Consider the following 18,238-nt stretch of genomic DNA (forward strand, 5'->3'; position numbering starts at 1 on the left):
CTTCTGTCACCACTGTAGTCCATTTGAATTCTGATGTTTGAGGATCAGAAAGAAAAACAGTGCATTTTGCTATTTTCTCACAGATCAGTCAAGAAACTGTGTAAGCGTAAGCGTGTAAGAGAGAAAAAACCTTTGTGGCTTTCGAGTATCTCTTTGTTTGCTTCAGCTGTTGCGCTCAATCTACTCTCTCAGTCCTTAAGGACCACGGTAAATAATGATACGCTGTGCACGTAGCACTAATGATAATGGAGCTCCCTCCTTCTCCCTCTCCTCCATTGAATGACTGACTTCCTGCCCATAGCTCCATTACAGGCACTAGTGGGATGGGGCGGAGTGTGTGCATGTGTCAGACGGTTGCACACAGAGGTCTTTTAACTGAGAAACAAATGAGCCTTTACCACAGGCACCAGGCTGGCGGACAGGGGGAGGCGAGGACAGAGAGCCACGGCACTAACACACACCCAGGTTCTCCTTAATTCTTTCCCCTGTAATTGACTCAACTGCCCTTTTTTTTCACATCAAAGCCAGGGCAAGGAGCCGAGGCTGGGACTATCCAGTGGTCATTCTTTACATTTTTTAAGCCCCCTACATAGTCGTGGCCAAAAGTTTTGAGAATGACACAAATATTAATTTCCACAAAGTTTGCTGCTTCAGTGTCTTTAGAAATTGTCAGATGTTACTATGGAATACTGAAGTATAATTACAAGCATTTCATAAGTGTCAAAGGCTTTTATTGACAATTACATGAAGTTGATGCAAAGAGTCAATATTTGCAGTGTTGACCCTTCTTTTTCAAGACCTCTGCAATCCGCCCTGGCATGCTGTCAATTCACTTCTGGGTCACATCCTGACTGATGGCAGCCCATTCTTGCATAATCAATGCTTGGAGCTTGTCAGAATTTGTGGGTTTTTGTTTGTCCACCAGCCTCTTGAGGATTGACCACAAGTTCTCAATGGGATTAAGGTCTGGGGAGTGTCCTGGCCATGGACCCAAAATATCGATGTTTTGTTCCCCGAGCCACTTAGTTATCACTTTTGTCTTATGGCAAGGTGCTCCATCATGCTGGAAAAGACATTGTTCGTCACCAAAGTGTTCCTGGATGGTTGGGAGAAGTTGCTCTCAGAGGATGTGTTGGTATCATTCTTTATTCATGGCTGTGTTCTTAGGCAAAATTGTGAGTGAACCCACTCCCTTGGCTGAGAAGCAACCCCACACATGAATGGTCTCAGGATGCTTTACTGTTGCCATGACACAGGACTGATGGTAGCGCTCACCTTGTCTTTACCGGACAAGCTTTTTCCGGATGCCCCAAACAATCGGAAAGGGGATTCCGAGGAAATGACTTTACCCCAGTCCTCAGCAGTCCAATCCCTGTACCTTTTGCAGAATATCAGTCCCTATATCAATCTGTCCCTGATGTTTTTCCTGGAGGGAAGTGGCTTCTTTGCTGCCCTTCTTGACACCAGGCCATCCTCCAAAATTCTTCACCTCACTGTGCATGCAGATGCACTCACACCTGCCTGCTGCCATTCCTGAGCAAGCTCTGTACTGGTGGTGCCCCGATCCCGCAGCTGAATCAACTTTAGGAGACGGTCCTGGCACTTGCTGGACTTTCTCGGGCGCCCTGAAGCCTTCTTCACAACAATTGAACCGCTCTCCTTGAAGTTCTTGATGATCCAATAAATGGTTGATTTAGGTGCAATCTTACTGGCAGCAATATCCTTGCCTGTGAAGCCCTTTTTGTGCAAAGCAATGATGATGGCACGTGTTTCCTTGCAGGTAACCATAGTTGACAGAGGAAGAACAATGATTCCAAGCACCACCCTCCTTTTGAAGCTTCCAGTCTGTTATTCGAACTCAATCAGCATGACAGAGTGATCTCCAGCCTTGTCCTCGTCAACACTCACACCTGTGTTAACGAGAGAATCACTGACATGATGTCAGCTGGTCCTTTTGTGCCAGGGCTGAAATGCAGTGGAAATGTTTTTGGGGGATTCAGTTCATTTGCATGGCAAAGAGGGACTTTGCAATTCATTGCAATTCATCTGATCACTCTTCATAACATTCTGGAGTATATGCAAATTGCCATCATACAAACTGATGCAGCAGACTTTGTGAAAATTTATATTTGTGTCATTCTCAACTTTTGGCCACGACTGTATATTCCACCATTAATGACTCGACAGGGAGCTTAGCTACAGCATGCCCTAAGTGCTGTCTCATCCGTGCCAATGATACAGCTCTCTGGCAGGATTAAAATCGGCCTCTATTTCTTTAAACCTCACTAGCTATGTTTTCATTAACTTGCCCAGTGATTTTTTTTTGGTCGACATTTAGAAGGTTCGCATAGAAAATAGAAGCAACAATTGCCTGCTCAGACGCGTTTCCATTGAACTATCTTGTGTCGATTAAAAACAGGTGGACGTAATGATGTCACACCTATAAAAAACATTTTGACAAATTGCACATTAATAAATTGGTGACAACCTGTACGCCCTCCCACCTACAATTAACGTACTGTATCAGGTAGCCCGTGAAAGCATTATTGACTTCTAGCCTGCCTCTTAGACCTTGTCCAGTATTTGTTAATAAAAGTTATGCTTGGCTGTTTTTGCCAAGAAAGCGCCTTATCATCTCCTAATGCACTCGTAACCTTCTTCCTGCCAATAGGCAAATAATCTGTCTCACTTTAAAATCTACGGTAGGATTTTTGTAGGTCAGGTCCTATCCTCTACCATAAATAATGGATTGAACTTCCTGTAAACGACTGCATGTAAAAGGAAATAAATGTGTTTCCATTTAGCTGGAGGAATAATTACCACAACCGAGGGTGTCCTTTTTCATCTAATATTACAGAGGCGCATTGCCGATTTTCAGAATGAACATCTCTTGATAGTTGTAGCAGACACAATTACTTCTTGGATGAGAATTTTGGATCCAAGCGTTAGGTAAACCAATATTAACTAGGATACTTGAAAGTTTGGTGATGAAAGATTCCACAGGGTGTTAATATTAAGCCTGATCAAAGATATAAATGCAACAATTTCAAAGATTTGACTAAGTTACAGTTCATATCCGGAAATCAGTCAATTGAAATAAATAAATTAGGCCCTAATCTATGGATTTTACATCACTGGGAATACAGATATGCATCTATTGGTCACAGATACTGTACTTTAAAAAAAGGTAGGGGAGTGGGTCAGAAAACCAGTCAGCATCTGGTGTGACCACCATTTGCCTCGTGCAGGGTGACACATCTTCACATAAAGTTGTCTGAGTATGCAGGACATGGAAGAACTGTGACATTTTCAGTTTACAGGACTTGTGTACAGATCTTTGCAACATGGGGCCGTGCATTATCATGCTGAAACATGAGATGATGGCGGAAGATGAATGGCACGACAATGGGCCTCAGGATCTCATCACGGTATCTCTCTGCATTCAAATTGCCATCGATAAAATGCAATTGTGTTCGTTGTCCATAGATTATGCCTGCCCATACCATAACCCCACTGGCACCATGGGGCACTCTGCTCACAACGTTGACATCAGCAAACTACTCGCCCACAAGACGCCATACACGCTGTCTACCATCTGCCAGGTACAATTGAAACCGGGAGTCATCCTTGAATCCTTCTGCAGCATGCCAGTGGCCATCAAAGGTGAGCATTTGCCCCCTGAAGTCGGTTACGACTCCGAACTGCAGTCAGGTAAAGACCCTGGAGAGGATGATGAGCTTCCCTGAGACGTTTTCTGACAGAAATTCTAGAGTTGTGCAAACCCAAAGTTTCATCAGCTGTCCAGGTGGATGGTCTCAGACAATCCCGTAGGTGAAGAAGCCGGATCTGGGCTGGCGTGGTCACATGCGGTCTGCGGTTGTGAGGCCGGTTAGACGTACTACCAAATTATCTAAAACGACAGTGTTCAATCAGCTTCTTGATATGCCACACCTGTCAGGTGGATGGATTATCTTGGCAAAGGATAAATGCTCACTAGCAGGGATGTGAACAAATTTGTGCACAACATTTGAGAGAAATACTCTTTTTGTGCATATGGAAAAATATTTTATTTCAGCTCACACTTTACATGTTGCGTTTAAGTTTTTGTTCAGTGTACCTTTGGCCTTTGATCAAGTTCAGAAACCACATTTTAATATTTATTACTTTCTGATCAACAGTGGATTATTAAAACATTTGTTGCCCGTAACATTGTTGGATAAGTCGACCATGACCAAACACTGTTGTACCCAATAATTTATATATACCCTAGATGACTAACAGGGGGTGCTGTTTTGAAGCCACCACGCCTCCATCTTGGCCCTCCTCCACATTGTAAAAAAATATTTGGGAAACTATAGAAATGCATTAATTAATGTCTACATTTGTTTTTGCCACGTTTATTCTATTACAGACACCTTAATGCATACTTTAATATTATATGTGAACTAAACATACAAATAATAAATAAACATTTTCCTTAAAGTATCATTTTTTGAAAGTACTAATATTACACCCCCACCCCCACTAGTTTACAATTGGCTCATTCATCCCCCTCCTCTCCCCTGTAACTATTCCCCAGGTCGTTGCTGCAAATGAGAACGTGTTCTCAGTCAACTTACCTGGTAAAATAACGGTAAAATAAATAAAATAAAAAAACACCCCCACTACAACTAAATACTTAAATACATGTAATTAAGTCCTTGAATCATTTAAATGAAATATTGTAGAATTCTATTCATTCCTATGGAGGACTGATTTCTGAGGAGTGCCAATATGGCTGACTGGTGGCTTTAAAGCCTCTCATTGGCCAATACATAGCATCAGCAATCCAGGGTTTACAGCATATACAGTACATCATTGGTTGTACCTTAAGTGTAGTATCTGGCAATCCAAGCACATTTGGCAACACCCGTTTGGCTTAACCATTAGATGTTGACTAGGTTTAGGGTAACGTGACTCCATTCAATGAACTGATTTAACCTTACTGCAACTGCTGCCAGTCTTCTCTTAGGATTCAGTATGTCAAAGTAATTTCCTGGAATTTTCGTCTCTTTAGATATTCCTGAAGTTTTACCATGTCCTCAATTTATGTGACTACAGTTCACTACTACCCTTGAAATTGTACTCGTTTGATGTCAGATTAAAAATTCTCTCCTCTGGCGTCTTTCATCTCGCACGCGTTAATGCTTGTTCAGTGTCACACACATTAGCTTCCCCCTTCCTTCCTCTATCGTATGATCTGTATCATCTTGAAAGCCATTGAGCCCCGAGACAATTTGTGGTATTAGATGACGCGGTATCCCCGCCTGCCAAATTAAATGTTTTCATAACAGCACCTGTGATATGATTCCATAGACATCCATTGGTTTGCAGAGCTGTCCCCATACCAAATATCTCTCCATTACTTGCAGTGGCTCATCATGCATCATTCAAATCACTGGGTCTTTACGACATGCGTTTGATCCGAGGCATGAGGTGCTATCAAATAGAAATATACCTCATTTGATCAAACCTCTCTTTTAAATGGCATAAATGTACTGTAAAGTTTAATATCAATATACAGACACCCGGATCCAGAGGATGAGAATAGCCACTTGACAGGAGGCCACTGTACTGACCCAAAGATACCATTACCGGTATTAATTCCTCTTGATGATTGAAAAGAGTCATGTGTGTGTCAATGGGAAGTGTGGCATTGGCTGGACCTTTTTGACTGTGGTCCTCCTCCTGGTTAAACCCCCTCACTTGCTCTCTCAGACCGCAGTCTTTGGATTGTCCTCCCAGCCTATTAGCACCGGGGGAAAGAGCTTAACAGCTCACCAGGGGGATGTCTTTGTTGTGCTGCTCAGGATCGTTAGGATATTGTGCTTAAAACCAGCCATGAAAAGTGTGGATTTTGTGACCAGTAATAATCCCGGCTCCTCTTGCATTGTGGCAGATGTGATTTGAGGGCCAAAGCAAATACGCATGGGCCGTGTGACAAACAAGACAGGGATTTTCTACGGAGGTGTAGTAAATAGCAGTGGAGGCTACTGAGGGGAGGACGGCTCATAATAATGGCTGGAACGGAGCGAATGGAATGGCGTCAAACACATGGAAACTATTTGATACCGTTTCACTGTTTCCGCTTGCCATTACCACAAGCCAGTCCTCCCCAATTAAAGTGCCACCAACCTCCTGTGGTAAAGAGAGCATTCATTGTGCTGTGCATTTCTGAGCTATGCTTCTGAATGATGAGAAGTTGAGCTGGTTCTGTGTCCCATGAATTAGCAAGAAATTGTACTCGCTATTACTATTCAGCCCGTCCAATACTGTTTCTTAACTTAAAACCTCTTGACACTAGGGGGGCGCCATTTCGACTTTGTAAAAATTCGTTCCCAAATTAAACTGCCTCGTACTCAATTCTTGCTCGTACAATATGCATATTATTATTACTATTGGATAGAAAACACTCTCTAGTTTCTAAAACTGTTTGAATTATTTCTCTGAGTGAAACAGAACTCATTCTGCAGCACATTTCCTGTCAGGGAGTGAGATTTCAGAAATCGAGGTCCCTGTTCTGAGGTCAGTTTATAAGTCCCCATGTAAGCCATCGGGCTACATGCACTGCATACGTCTTCCTCTAGATGTCAGTAAGCGGGGAGAATTTGAATGGAGTGGATTGCGCAATCTGGGGGCCTATATAAGACCGTGGAACGGAAGTACCGTTCTTTTCAACCGGGCGCCTGGCGCAGCAGGGACATCGCGATGGCCTCCTGCAAAGCTTTCGTTTTAGCAGTTCTATATCTCCGGTCATGTTTTTATTCGTTATAGTTGTTAAAGACATCATAAGGTAGTTAATTTAAACCGACTTATAGCAGTTTATATCAGTTTATTGCGATTTTCCTGGATTTCTTTGTGATGCGCTTTCACGAGTTGGACACCTCTCCAGTGGGTGGCTATCGTTAGCTGCTATTTCCACATGAGAAGAGGACATCTTTCAACCAAAAGACGATTGTTCTGGAGAAAGGACACCTTGCCCAAGATTCTGATGGAAGCTCAGCAAATAGTAAGCAGTCTTTATGCTGTTAATTCGTACTTATGTTGACAAATGTCAAATAATAATTCCGCCATGAATTATGGTGCGGTCTCGCTTTAGCGCACGCTGTATTGCGCAGTAACGTTAATTTTAAAAATGTAACACAGCGAATGCATTAAGAACTAATTTGTCTTTCATTTGCTGTCCAACTTGTATTTTTTAGTCAAGTTTATGAATAGTTTTCGATTAGAATAGGTGCCTCTCCAAGATGGCGCCGGACAGATTGCTTGAAGTTTTGGCCACTAATCACATTGTATAACCACGATTTGTGCTGCTAAATATGCACATTTTCGAACAAACTCTATATGCATTGTGTAATATGATGTTATAGGACTGTCATCTGAAGAATTCTGAGAAGGTTAGTGAAAAAATTAATATATTTTGGTGGTTTATACGTTATCGCTATTTTTGGCTTGAATCAATGCTGTTGTGATGTTTGCTATTGTGGTAAGCTAATATAACGCTATATTGTGTTTTCGCTGTAAAACACTTAGAAAATCTGAAATATTGTCTGGATTCACAAGATCTGTGTCTTTCATTTGCTGTACGCTGTGTATTTTTAAGAAATGTTTTATGATGAGTAATTAGGTAATACACGTTGCTCTCTGTAGTTATTCTAGTCGCTTTGGTGAGAGTTGTGATGGTGGCTGCAATGGTAAACTATGATTTATACCTGAAATATGCACATTTCTCTAACAAAACATATGCTATACAATAAATATGTTATCAGACTGTCATCTGATGAAGTTGTTTCTTGGTTAGTGGCTATTTATATCTTTATTTGGTCGAATTTGTGATAGCTACTGATGGAGTAAAAAACTGGAGTAAAAAAAGTGGTGTCTTTTGCTAACGTGGTTAGCTAATAGATTTACATAGTGTCTTCCCTGTAAAACATTTTAAAAATCAGAAATGATGGCTGGATTCACAAGATGTGTATCTTTCATCTGGTGTCTTGGACTTGTGATTTAATGATATTTAGATGCTAGTATTTACTTGTGACGCTATGCTAGGCTATGCTAGTCAGCTTTTTTACTGATGGGGGTGCTCCCGGATCCGGGTTTGGGAGGAATTAGAGGTTAAAGTAACGTCTATGAAGATATGGCCTTTGAATAACTTGGTGTAGTAATACATGTATGAAGTAAAGTAGTTCCCTAAAGAATAGTTTTATGGAAATTAGTTTTACCCATCTGAAGGTAAGGAGTCCCTGTGGGAAGAGACTCTTTTAGTGCTAATACATTTTGATTTAAGACTTTAAGACAGATTTAGTTCATTTATGTCCCAATCCCTTTTTTGTATTGACTGAATTGCCCAAATGTCAGAAGTCTAAGCTTTTATTTCCACACAGACACGCTCAAAACATGCATATGTGTCATATTGAATTTTGAGAAAAGAAGAACATCATGCCAGCTCTGAAATTTGCCTCTTTAGTATGAACAATTAAGCATGTTAAACTATGACAAAATTGTATTGTGTTTTGATAATGAGCGACTCCCTATTGGGTTATTTTAATGGAAAGTTCCCTATTTGGTTATTTTAATGGAAATATTACTTCACTGATTTTTCCTTTTATTGTCATTCACGCCAAATGAAGAACGATATCTGAGAAGAGCCATAAAACAATAGCTCAATCCCCTTGGGACGGATCATCTGTCTATTTCAATGGCTCCCACCCCTTGACAAAAAAAAACATACCCATTTTTGTATTAGCATAATCAATGGTCTAGTCAGAGGTTGAGAGAGAGAGCGAGGAAGAGAGAGGCCAGAGCCGTCTGCTTGCCTGTGATTCGTTGCTATTCCTCATAATTGGATCAAGTACGAACTTGTTCAGCTGTATGCTTTGTGTTCGGACTGGGAGCAGCCTGGGAAGAGTGCGTGGACATACCAAACAGAGCGAGACCGAGTGAGTGGGAGAGAGAGAAAAAGAGAGAGAGAGGCTAAAGGGGAGAGGAGGGGTGTGGAGAGGAAGAAAAGGGGAATATCCTGACTTGGCAATCCTTCCGCATTGTGCGTCTCTCTCTCTCTCTCCGCTAATGATCTGTTTCTCTGGACCTGCTGAGATGATTCCTCCCCTCTCGGCTGCTGCTTGAACACCACAGACAGACAGCATGTCACTCCTGCCACCGCAGTGCCTGCTTGATCTGTCCCAGCCGCTAGAGCCGCATCCTGCCCGTAGCGTTTACACAGCAGCTGGCTCCACTCTTCAAGTCCTCAGTTGAGTGAGCGCCTACTGATTCCACCCAGCGAACTGCACTGAACTCAACTGGATCATGTCTTCTGGGCTACTTTTGTTGTGCATCTAAGCTGAGCTGAATCTGATGCTTCTATTTCGGGACTTGTTTTGTGAACACATTTCCCATGAGAATGCTGAGAGAGTGAACCTGTGAAGATATCTTTCTCCCTGTCACGCAAGTCTTATCGGTTTATTTACCAGACGTTAACAAGGTAAACCCCGCAAGGCTCTGAAAAGCATCCTCCTTCATCTCTCACCCAACCCCCACCATGGTGATCTGATAATGGACAACACACTTTACAGTACCCGCCGCAGCCAGCTGCTGTGTGCTTTGAGTTGAGTCCAGAGATCCTTCTGTCAGAGAGAGAGAGAGGGAGGATGGCGGAGAGTGTGGAGGCGGAGGACTCCTCCGCCGGGCTGGTTGTCCCTCTCGGATCAGCGTCCCTTACCCACTCCTGCACCGATCCTAGACGAGCCCCAGAGGAGGCGCCGGAGGGGGCTGCGGCAGGTGGAGAGGGCGGGGAAGAGGGCACCGAGGGAGGCGGTGACAATTGCGATGGAGGTCAAGCCGGGCCCCTGGGATTATTGGGCTTGGCAGGGACCTGCTGCGTGTGCATAGAGATGGAACAGGTGCGCAGTTGCCTGCGCTCGGAGAAGATCTGCATCCTCCCCATCCTGGCCTGCCTGCTCAGCCTGGCCCTCTGCACTGCCGGCCTCAAGTGGGTCTTTGTGGACAAAATCTTTGAGTATGAGCCGCCCACCCACCTGGACCCTGATCGCATGGAACAAAACCCCTTCATCATCATTTCTGACCCCACACAGGATCTGCCAGTGTCATTTCCCCACCCCTCCCTTGTCCCAATGCCGACGACCACCACCACAGGACAACCTGAGGTCATAGTAGAAGGGAAACCCACCGGAGGACCCTTTGTACCCCAGTCCCCCAGAGTGACTCAGTACACCCCTACTTCTGCATTGACGTACCGCACAGACCCGCCCACGCAACCTGGACCCCCTAACACCCCAAAACCAGTGAACAAGGGGACACCAAACCCCTACACCCAAACTACTGTGGAATCTAATGACGTTATTCTCCCTAAATTCTGTAAGTACGCCACACTTTGTATTTCCAATGAAACCATGTGGTATTTTCATTTCCTCTCAGTTTTAGTTTACTCTCATCTTCAGTAAATATGTTCAGTTATATTAGCCTTGGAGGTTTAGACAAGAAAGGATTCTGAAGTGTAATGTCGGATAAAGACAAATTCACAAATATTAACTAGGGTAAGCATGTTTCTTTTAAGGAAACCAGATATTGTAGTCAGATGAAGGAAATCTACTGTCAGTTGATATTGAAATCAAACATCAGCATACTGGGTACAGACAGAAAGGAGATCTCCATGTGATACTATTCAGTGATAGTATACAATCCTCCAGTGTACAATACACAGCCTAAAAAGGCCATTACTTCTACATGTAGTTTTTTTTTAGCTTTTACAACCTTATTTTTTTCCTATTATGCAACTCTATAATGAGAATGATAATGCCTGTTGCTGAGCACTCTGTCTGAAAGCAGACATGCTGTGACTTGCTGTGTAGCCCAAGTGGCCATGACTAAGCCTCAGAAGAATTACCAACCTACCTGGGTGTGCGCAAGAAACACAATCCCTTTCGAAACCACCACAGGCTATTACTACTAAACAACCAACTATAAACTAAACAACTAGCTACTACTGCATAAACATGCCCCTTACAGTCCCACACACCACATGCGATACAGTTAATCACAAGCATGTTAATACCATGCTGTTATGTCAATTTCACCCAGCATTTCACCAAAACATGTTCTCATCTGCATATTTGAAAGCCGTGCATTATTTCCATTTCATATGAAAAATCATTAGCTGATGATGCACGACTTCCTAAAACGAAATGTTGTGGTGACGGAGAGGCTTCCTCCTGCCAGGCCGATGCTCCATTTCAATGTCAGAGCCTGCTGGAGGCTAATTGATTCACCCTCCACCTCTGAGCCACAGAGAAATACAATCCCAGTAATGCTATCTACCATGACTTTGAGAGCCGCCAGACTTAGAACTGCTGGGAAGCTGCTGAATCTACCAGCACTTTTGTCCTCTTGCAGCTTTCCCCCCCATTCCCTACGAGATTTCATATATGTTTTTCTCACCTGTCCTCATCTCAATTTGACTAGTATTGTCTCAGCAAAATAATCTTGCAGCAACAGGATTTGAACTTTTAGTCCAAAATGTGCTTAGCAACAAAAGAGTGATCAAATTAAAATCCTACATCTGTATTTGACTCTTGTGGTGTAGCTGTGAGTTTTTGTGGCTGCATGCCCTTGATGCATTTCCTCATGCAAATGAGACTTTCAGTGTAATTCATTCACACTTGACAATTGCCTGTTGGAGACGTGATGAGTAGACTATAGATCTACATCTCTTCGAAAGGCAGGACATTTGGCTAAGAACGCCTGCACTCTGATGGCTGACGTGTGTGCTTGGTTTAGTGAGCAGAGAGATGGGAAGGTTTCCTTGTGTTTGACACACCCCTGACGAAACAAAAGCATTGGCATTGAAATCTGCCAATCATCGGCCCAGATGAACGTTTAGTACTGTGTGTGCAGCTTCGCTCAGAAACTATGAATGCCTCACACCGATTGAGGTTTTTCGTAACTCATGCATTGATGACGTTTATATAATTTATTGGCTTGTTCCTCCACAGCAGAGTCACATTTTAGAAATTGAAAGAAACAGGTGGTGTGTCTGCTTCGTATGCATTCATTAGTCAAATCGAGGGCTGCTGTGAGGCAAGACACTCACCCTTTTTTAAGCTGCACGATCAATGTTTGGGATTTAAATTGGAAATGCGATCTGCTGCTTTGGTAATCCCAGACCAAATCAATACCCAGAGAGCAGGTCAGCTGTCCAACCAGGAAGCACAGTGAATGTGATAGTGATTTGTCGCATTATTTGACACATTGAGCAAATTAGAAAATGTGAAGGAAGCTAACGAATACGCCAATACGGATGCCATATCAATCTGTGTAGGGGTTTCAAAGTTGTGTCAGACATTCCTATGACTGCATGTGTGTATGAGACAGTTGGTGTTGTCGGCGACCGACAACACTCCTGTAATTGTTCTGCAAAAAAAGATATATACAACAATAACTCAATGTTGCAAGTACATGGCATGCTCGGGCTAGTTGACTGTAACATACATTAATACAAATGGTGCACCCTCTTAATCACAAATTCTAATGCGCTTCCTTTTACCCTAATTGGTATTTCCTAATAGTAATCAACTTTGCATTTCATTACAGTTTGGGTTGAACTGAGAAATGTCTAATTCCATTGTCACAATTCCCTTGCCAATTTGGTTTACCCACATGAAAAAATACTACAGTTTACTATAGAATATTATAGTACTTACTATACAATTCTGTAATAGACTGTAGTATACTGGGAGACCTCCGGTCGGTTGATCTAAGAAGACGTGTTTGAGAGAGGTCCCCATTTAAACGTTAATTTTACATGCCGCTGTTAGTTTTTATGTAATGTATCAGTTGGTTATATTCTTAAAAAAAAAAAAAAAACTGCTACAACCAACATATCGTTGAAGGTCGAACCAACTACTCGAATGCCGAAAATGGCTGCCGCGGCCAGTCCTGGTGCAGAGTTGGAGGCCTTTACTATGACCACACTTGTAGCTAAGCTAGCTAAACAAAGAAGTAGCCTAAAAGAGGATATGGCTTGTCTCCTCAGCACTTCACTGGCACCTCTCCAAACTTCCATTGACGCCTTTCGAGAAACGGTCAACACGTTTGGGCGACGCCTCACTACACTAGAAGGTTTCTCCACTGACAACACCGAGCGGATTGCTGAGCTAGAGGCAGCTGTCTCTCATATGAAAACGGCCAATACAGCTCTACTTTCCAAGGTACATTCGTTGGAGAATTATGCCAGAAGGGAATACATCTGGATCATTGGCATCATGGAGGGAATTTAGACTGGAGTCAATTTGTCTCTGACATGCAGGTGGGTAACAGGACAAACCGCCAGAGCTCGACCGAGCGCACAGATCCCTTACCCCCAAACCCAACTCAGGGGAGCGGCCTAGGGTGATCATAGCCTACTTTTATCATTACCAAAACAAGGAACGGTCAATGTGCTGGGCAAAGGAGCATCAACCAAAATTCTGTGGCCAAGATATACGATTCTACCCGGACCTGAGTGCCAATATCATGAAGAAAAGAGCTGAATTCAAGAACCTAAAAACCTGTCTCTACAAGAAGGGGATAATGTTTCAGTTCCTACACCCTGCCCATCTTCGTGTCTTTTGCAAGGGAGAGACCCTAATTTTTGACACAGTGGCCGAGGCTAAAGGATTCTATGTCCGGCGCGAAGAGAAAAGTTGATAGAAGAAGCGACCCGGCTGGCTAGCCATGGCGGGAGGGATATGTAGCTGGCTACTTTGCTAGCTGGCAATGGACTGATTTTCATGACATCCACTTGGATATTACTTTTCACATGAAAACAATGTTTATTTTTCTTGTTCCGGGATTTTGTTATTTTGTTTTATTTGACTGAGATTAGTGGCATCGTTAGCTATAATACATCACAATCAATTTGGCTGGCTAGCGGGAGCTGGCTGGACACACTTGACTGTTTACTATCTGACTAGCTAACGCCACATTTATATTGAAATGTATTTTTACAATGTAACAAGATGATTGCTTAACTCCAGGAGCACCCAGGGAAAACTTTATGACATCTATATTTGGCTGAGAAGATTTCAGACAACAGGGACATTTGGCTGACTTGCTAGCATGCACAACAAAAACCGGAGTGCTCAAGCACTGACTGGGTTATTTGAATGTGGCAGTGGATTTATCTGAGCACTTCTCTACCATTTCTAGTGGCTAGCTAGCTGATATATAGCTTGACATATGGACACCTAGCTAGCTACATCTAGAATCGACTGAACAAAGACCTGTATCCGTGCTAGCTGACTAGCATAGCTGGCACTAGTAACACATTAAATAGCCAACGTGGGTTTGGTATGTTTTGTTTGAACTAAGTTGGCATTAGCTAGTCTGTATAGACTATTTAGTAATGCTACAATCTCAGGGTTTGACTCGGATTCATTTCTTATTTGCATTCGCTTTCATGTGACTAATGCATTTGTTTGATTGAGTGGGTGTTTGGATATATTTAGCTTTCGCCTCAACCGAGACTCACTGATGTTGGAATATTTTGGCCTTCGTGTTTGTGGACTGCGTTCCCTGCTGTAGTCTTTGTGGTCGCGCTGTGCCTGAGTATCATATTTTACTCCCTGTGGTCGTGGACAGTGTGGCTGTGGGAGCGTGGCATGGAGCGCGCCCATAACACAACCCATGGGCCCGAAGTCTTGGCCAACAGAAGCACTTTATTTGGCTATTTTTGTTTAAGCCAATGGAGGATGTAACTGATCAACTATTGAGTGCCACTGTTAATATTTGAGTTCAAATTATTTAAAACTGGCGTTGTAAATAATTCTGTTAAAATCCGATCTGAATGGGAAAAGGAACTTGGTGGAGAGATCACTGGTGAAGTCTGGAATAGTGCCTCTTGTGCCCGGCTCAGCCTTATACAGGTAATATTTATGGTACATGTGACAGGTGTAAAAGGTTCTTGGCGGACTTGACCCACATGTTCTGGTCCTTTCCTCATCTGGCAGACTATTGGTTCACTATATTTAAAAGCCTTTCTGAAGCATTTGATTTAAAGTTGCAGCCTAGTGCAGAAATTACTATTTTTGGAGTACCAAAAAACAATCATTCTCTGACCTTTGCCTCCCTGTTAGCCAGCAGAAGGATTTTAAAGGGTTGAAAATCTATCAATCCTCCCTTAGCCTCTCTTTGGCTTAAAGATCGATCTGATGCTGTTCCTAAAATTTGAAAAAATGATGTATACTATTCGAGGGTCAACCACCTAATTGTATCCCACCTGGGACTCAATGATATCCTATTTTGAACAGTTCCAAAAACTTCCTCCAGATTCGTATTCTTGGCCCCACCCCCACCCCTTGAGGTTACTGCAATATAGGCCTATAAGATCACCTAATCACCTGAAATTGTTAGGTTATTACATTTTGGCTTGTATTGAAGTAACATTGTTGTATACTTTTGTTTGGTTTTCTGACATGTAACTCAATGACTTTCCCTTTTTAAATGTGTTTGGAGGCATTATGAGGGGGGACGGGAGGAAGGAGGTCGAAGGGCAACAAAAAGGGGGAAAATGGGGGAAAATGTCTCTTTTTATCTTTAATTCATTGTGAATATAAAATTATATACAAAAAAAACTGTAGAATACTATTCTACACACTGTAGTATCCCTCGAGCATGTGTTGTACCTACTATAGAATGTTGTAGTATACTATGTCTGAAAAAACACGACACTTTTTTAACTATGGTAAATACTACAGTATCAAATTTGCATATACCCTGCCCATTCCCCTCCTCCATATCGGTGGCACAAATTGGGATAAGTGAGAAACCTACATTCCAAGTATAGACCATATTGTGTTCCATACAGGTTAGAGAAAACAGCAGAAGTTCTGAACTATCCGGTCAGACCCCAGTGCTACAGTACCTACAGGTTATGGAAAATGTGCTCTTTTAGTATTTCTCCAGTAGGTTTTCCTATGTCAAAGATACCATAGTAGCACCATAGTATACTATAGCATTTTGTTCATGTGGGTAGCCACATTAAGTTGAATTAACTTCTTCACTCGAGTTCTGTATCATTTAGAGTTCGATATTCCTATGAAATATTACCTCGCCTCAGCAAAACTGGGCTTTGGAGTGTATTCACAGAACAGAGGGGCCTCTGCCTCAGTTTGACAGATAGCACACACACACACCCAATGATCTTTCCCTGTTCTGTTTATAAAGCCATTACTTGGGTAAATAACCCCTTCAGCTATCTTCTCAACACGTTCTCTTCAGGAAACAGCGCATTTACAGCGGCACAGTAGAAAATGAATTTCAAGCCAAGCTAATGAGCTATTCCCCATAAAGGCCGGAACTCAATAAAGGCAGTAGGTATAGGAAGCCATCTTGTTGTGATAGAGACAAATATGGACATTTGCGGTAAGCATTTTCTGTTCCCATTTACACATATTAATCCCTGTGGCTCATAGAAAATACCTGATATAGCACAATGCGCCCTTCCATGATCACAATGCTTAGAGATTAACAGGCTTCTATAGTGTTCACCCAGCAAACATGCCCACATTGGCACGATGTGGACTCAATGTGGGCTAAAATATTGGCCCCATGTAGGCTGCCCACATTGGGCCAATGCACCTTTCCGCAGATTTTTATGATTTTTTCATTGCAATGCATAAATTGTATCACTTTAAGCTTGAAAGATATTCAGTGAATGTGTTATATTGTATCAGAAAGACAACCAAGTTGTTGCTATCATACATACAGTATGTTTTTCATATGTCACATGGACTTGTTTAAGACTTCCTCATTGGCAAGATTCAAGAGTCAAAAGAATTGGCATCACACAACAGAACACTTAGGGCTCGATTCAATCAGATCCACTTTAGCCAACATCCGAGTAGTTGTTGTTTTGGCGGTGTCGAAAGTGGAACTGTGTTAGAGCTGTCAAATCCACAAGAGACTCCCGGCATAAAGCAGACATTGCCATTGGCAATGTGGGAGTCGCATTAACAGAAATTCCACACAGCCTTGTTTACAAGTTTGAACACTGGAATGTGAGATGCAATCTACACCTCAGTTAGGATTATAGAAAGCCTCATTATTTAGTTGAATTCTTTTTCATTGTGAGCGTAATTATTTATATTTAGCCTTTAATGACAAGAAGCAGTAGTTGCTGAAGTGAAAGAACTGGAAGAGGGAAGGCTGAGAAGAAGTGGGTCTAATAAAATGACCACTGTGACAATGACACTTTCTCGTTTTGAACATATAACACCAGTGGAGCTTCATGACAATGCTGCTCACCTTAGTTCCACCTCCGACACTGTCAAAATATCCGCTATGCGGGTGTCTGCTATCACAGGTTATGCTTGATCTGATTCAATCTATGCCTTAAATTGGAATGACACTTCTCAGTAACGTTTGCACAAAAGCGAGATGAGCAAACCCAAATTATTTTAATGAATTGCCGCCTCTACATTATGTAATAGCTGGGCTTGGTGTGGGCTAGCCCGTGTTGGGCTTGGTGTGGACTTTGTTCGGCTGGCTTGGGTTTGCCCGTGTTGGGCTGGTGTAGACTAGCCCGTGTTGGGTTAATGTGGGATTGGTGTAGGTTAGCCTGTGTTGGGCTGGTGTAGGCTAGCCCGTGTTGGGTTAATGTGGGATTGGTGTAGGTTAGCCTGTGCTGGGCTAGCCCGTATTGGGCTGGTGTAGGCTAGCCCATGTTGGGTTAATGTGGGATTGGTGTGGGCTAGCCTGTGTTCGGCTGGTGTAGGCTAGCCCGTGTTGGGTTAATGTGGGATTGGTGTAGGTTAGCCTGTGTTGGGCTGGTGTAGGCTAGCCCGTGTTGGGTTAATGTGGGATTGGTGTAGGTTAGCCTGTGCTGGGCTAGCCCGTATTGGGCTGGTGTAGGCTAGCCCATGTTGGGTTAATGTGGGATTGGTGTGGGCTAGCCTGTGTTGGGCTGTTGTAGGCTAGCCCATGTTGGGTTAATGTGGGATTGGTGTGGGCTAGCCTGTGTTGGGCTGTTGTAGGCTAGCCCGTGTTGGGTTAATGTGGGATTGGTGTGGGCTAGCCTGTGTTGGGCTGTTGTAGGCTAGCCCGTGTTGGGCTGATGTGGGATTGGTGTGGGCTAGCCTGTGTTGGGCTGTTGTAGGCTAGCCCGTGTTGGGTTAATGTGGGCTTGGTGTGGGCTAGCCTGAGCCCC

The 18,238-nt window shown here is 43.0% G+C and overlaps 1 protein-coding gene across 1 annotated transcript in view; it reads left to right on the plus strand.

The window, feature by feature from the left end:
• The first annotated feature begins 9,686 nt into the window (after window positions 1-9,686).
• The window catches only part of LOC120021842 (pro-neuregulin-1, membrane-bound isoform-like), a 60,478-nt gene continuing 51,926 nt past the window's right edge, over window positions 9,687-18,238 (plus strand). Inside the window, exon 1 of the mRNA XM_038965689.1 lies at window positions 9,687-10,413. Coding sequence (XP_038821617.1) covers window positions 9,687-10,413 — 727 coding nt within the window. The remainder of the gene's footprint in view (window positions 10,414-18,238) is intronic.

Source organism: Salvelinus namaycush, chromosome 26 (genome assembly GCF_016432855.1).
Source record: "Salvelinus namaycush isolate Seneca chromosome 26, SaNama_1.0, whole genome shotgun sequence".
Taxonomy (NCBI): domain Eukaryota; kingdom Metazoa; phylum Chordata; class Actinopteri; order Salmoniformes; family Salmonidae; genus Salvelinus; species Salvelinus namaycush.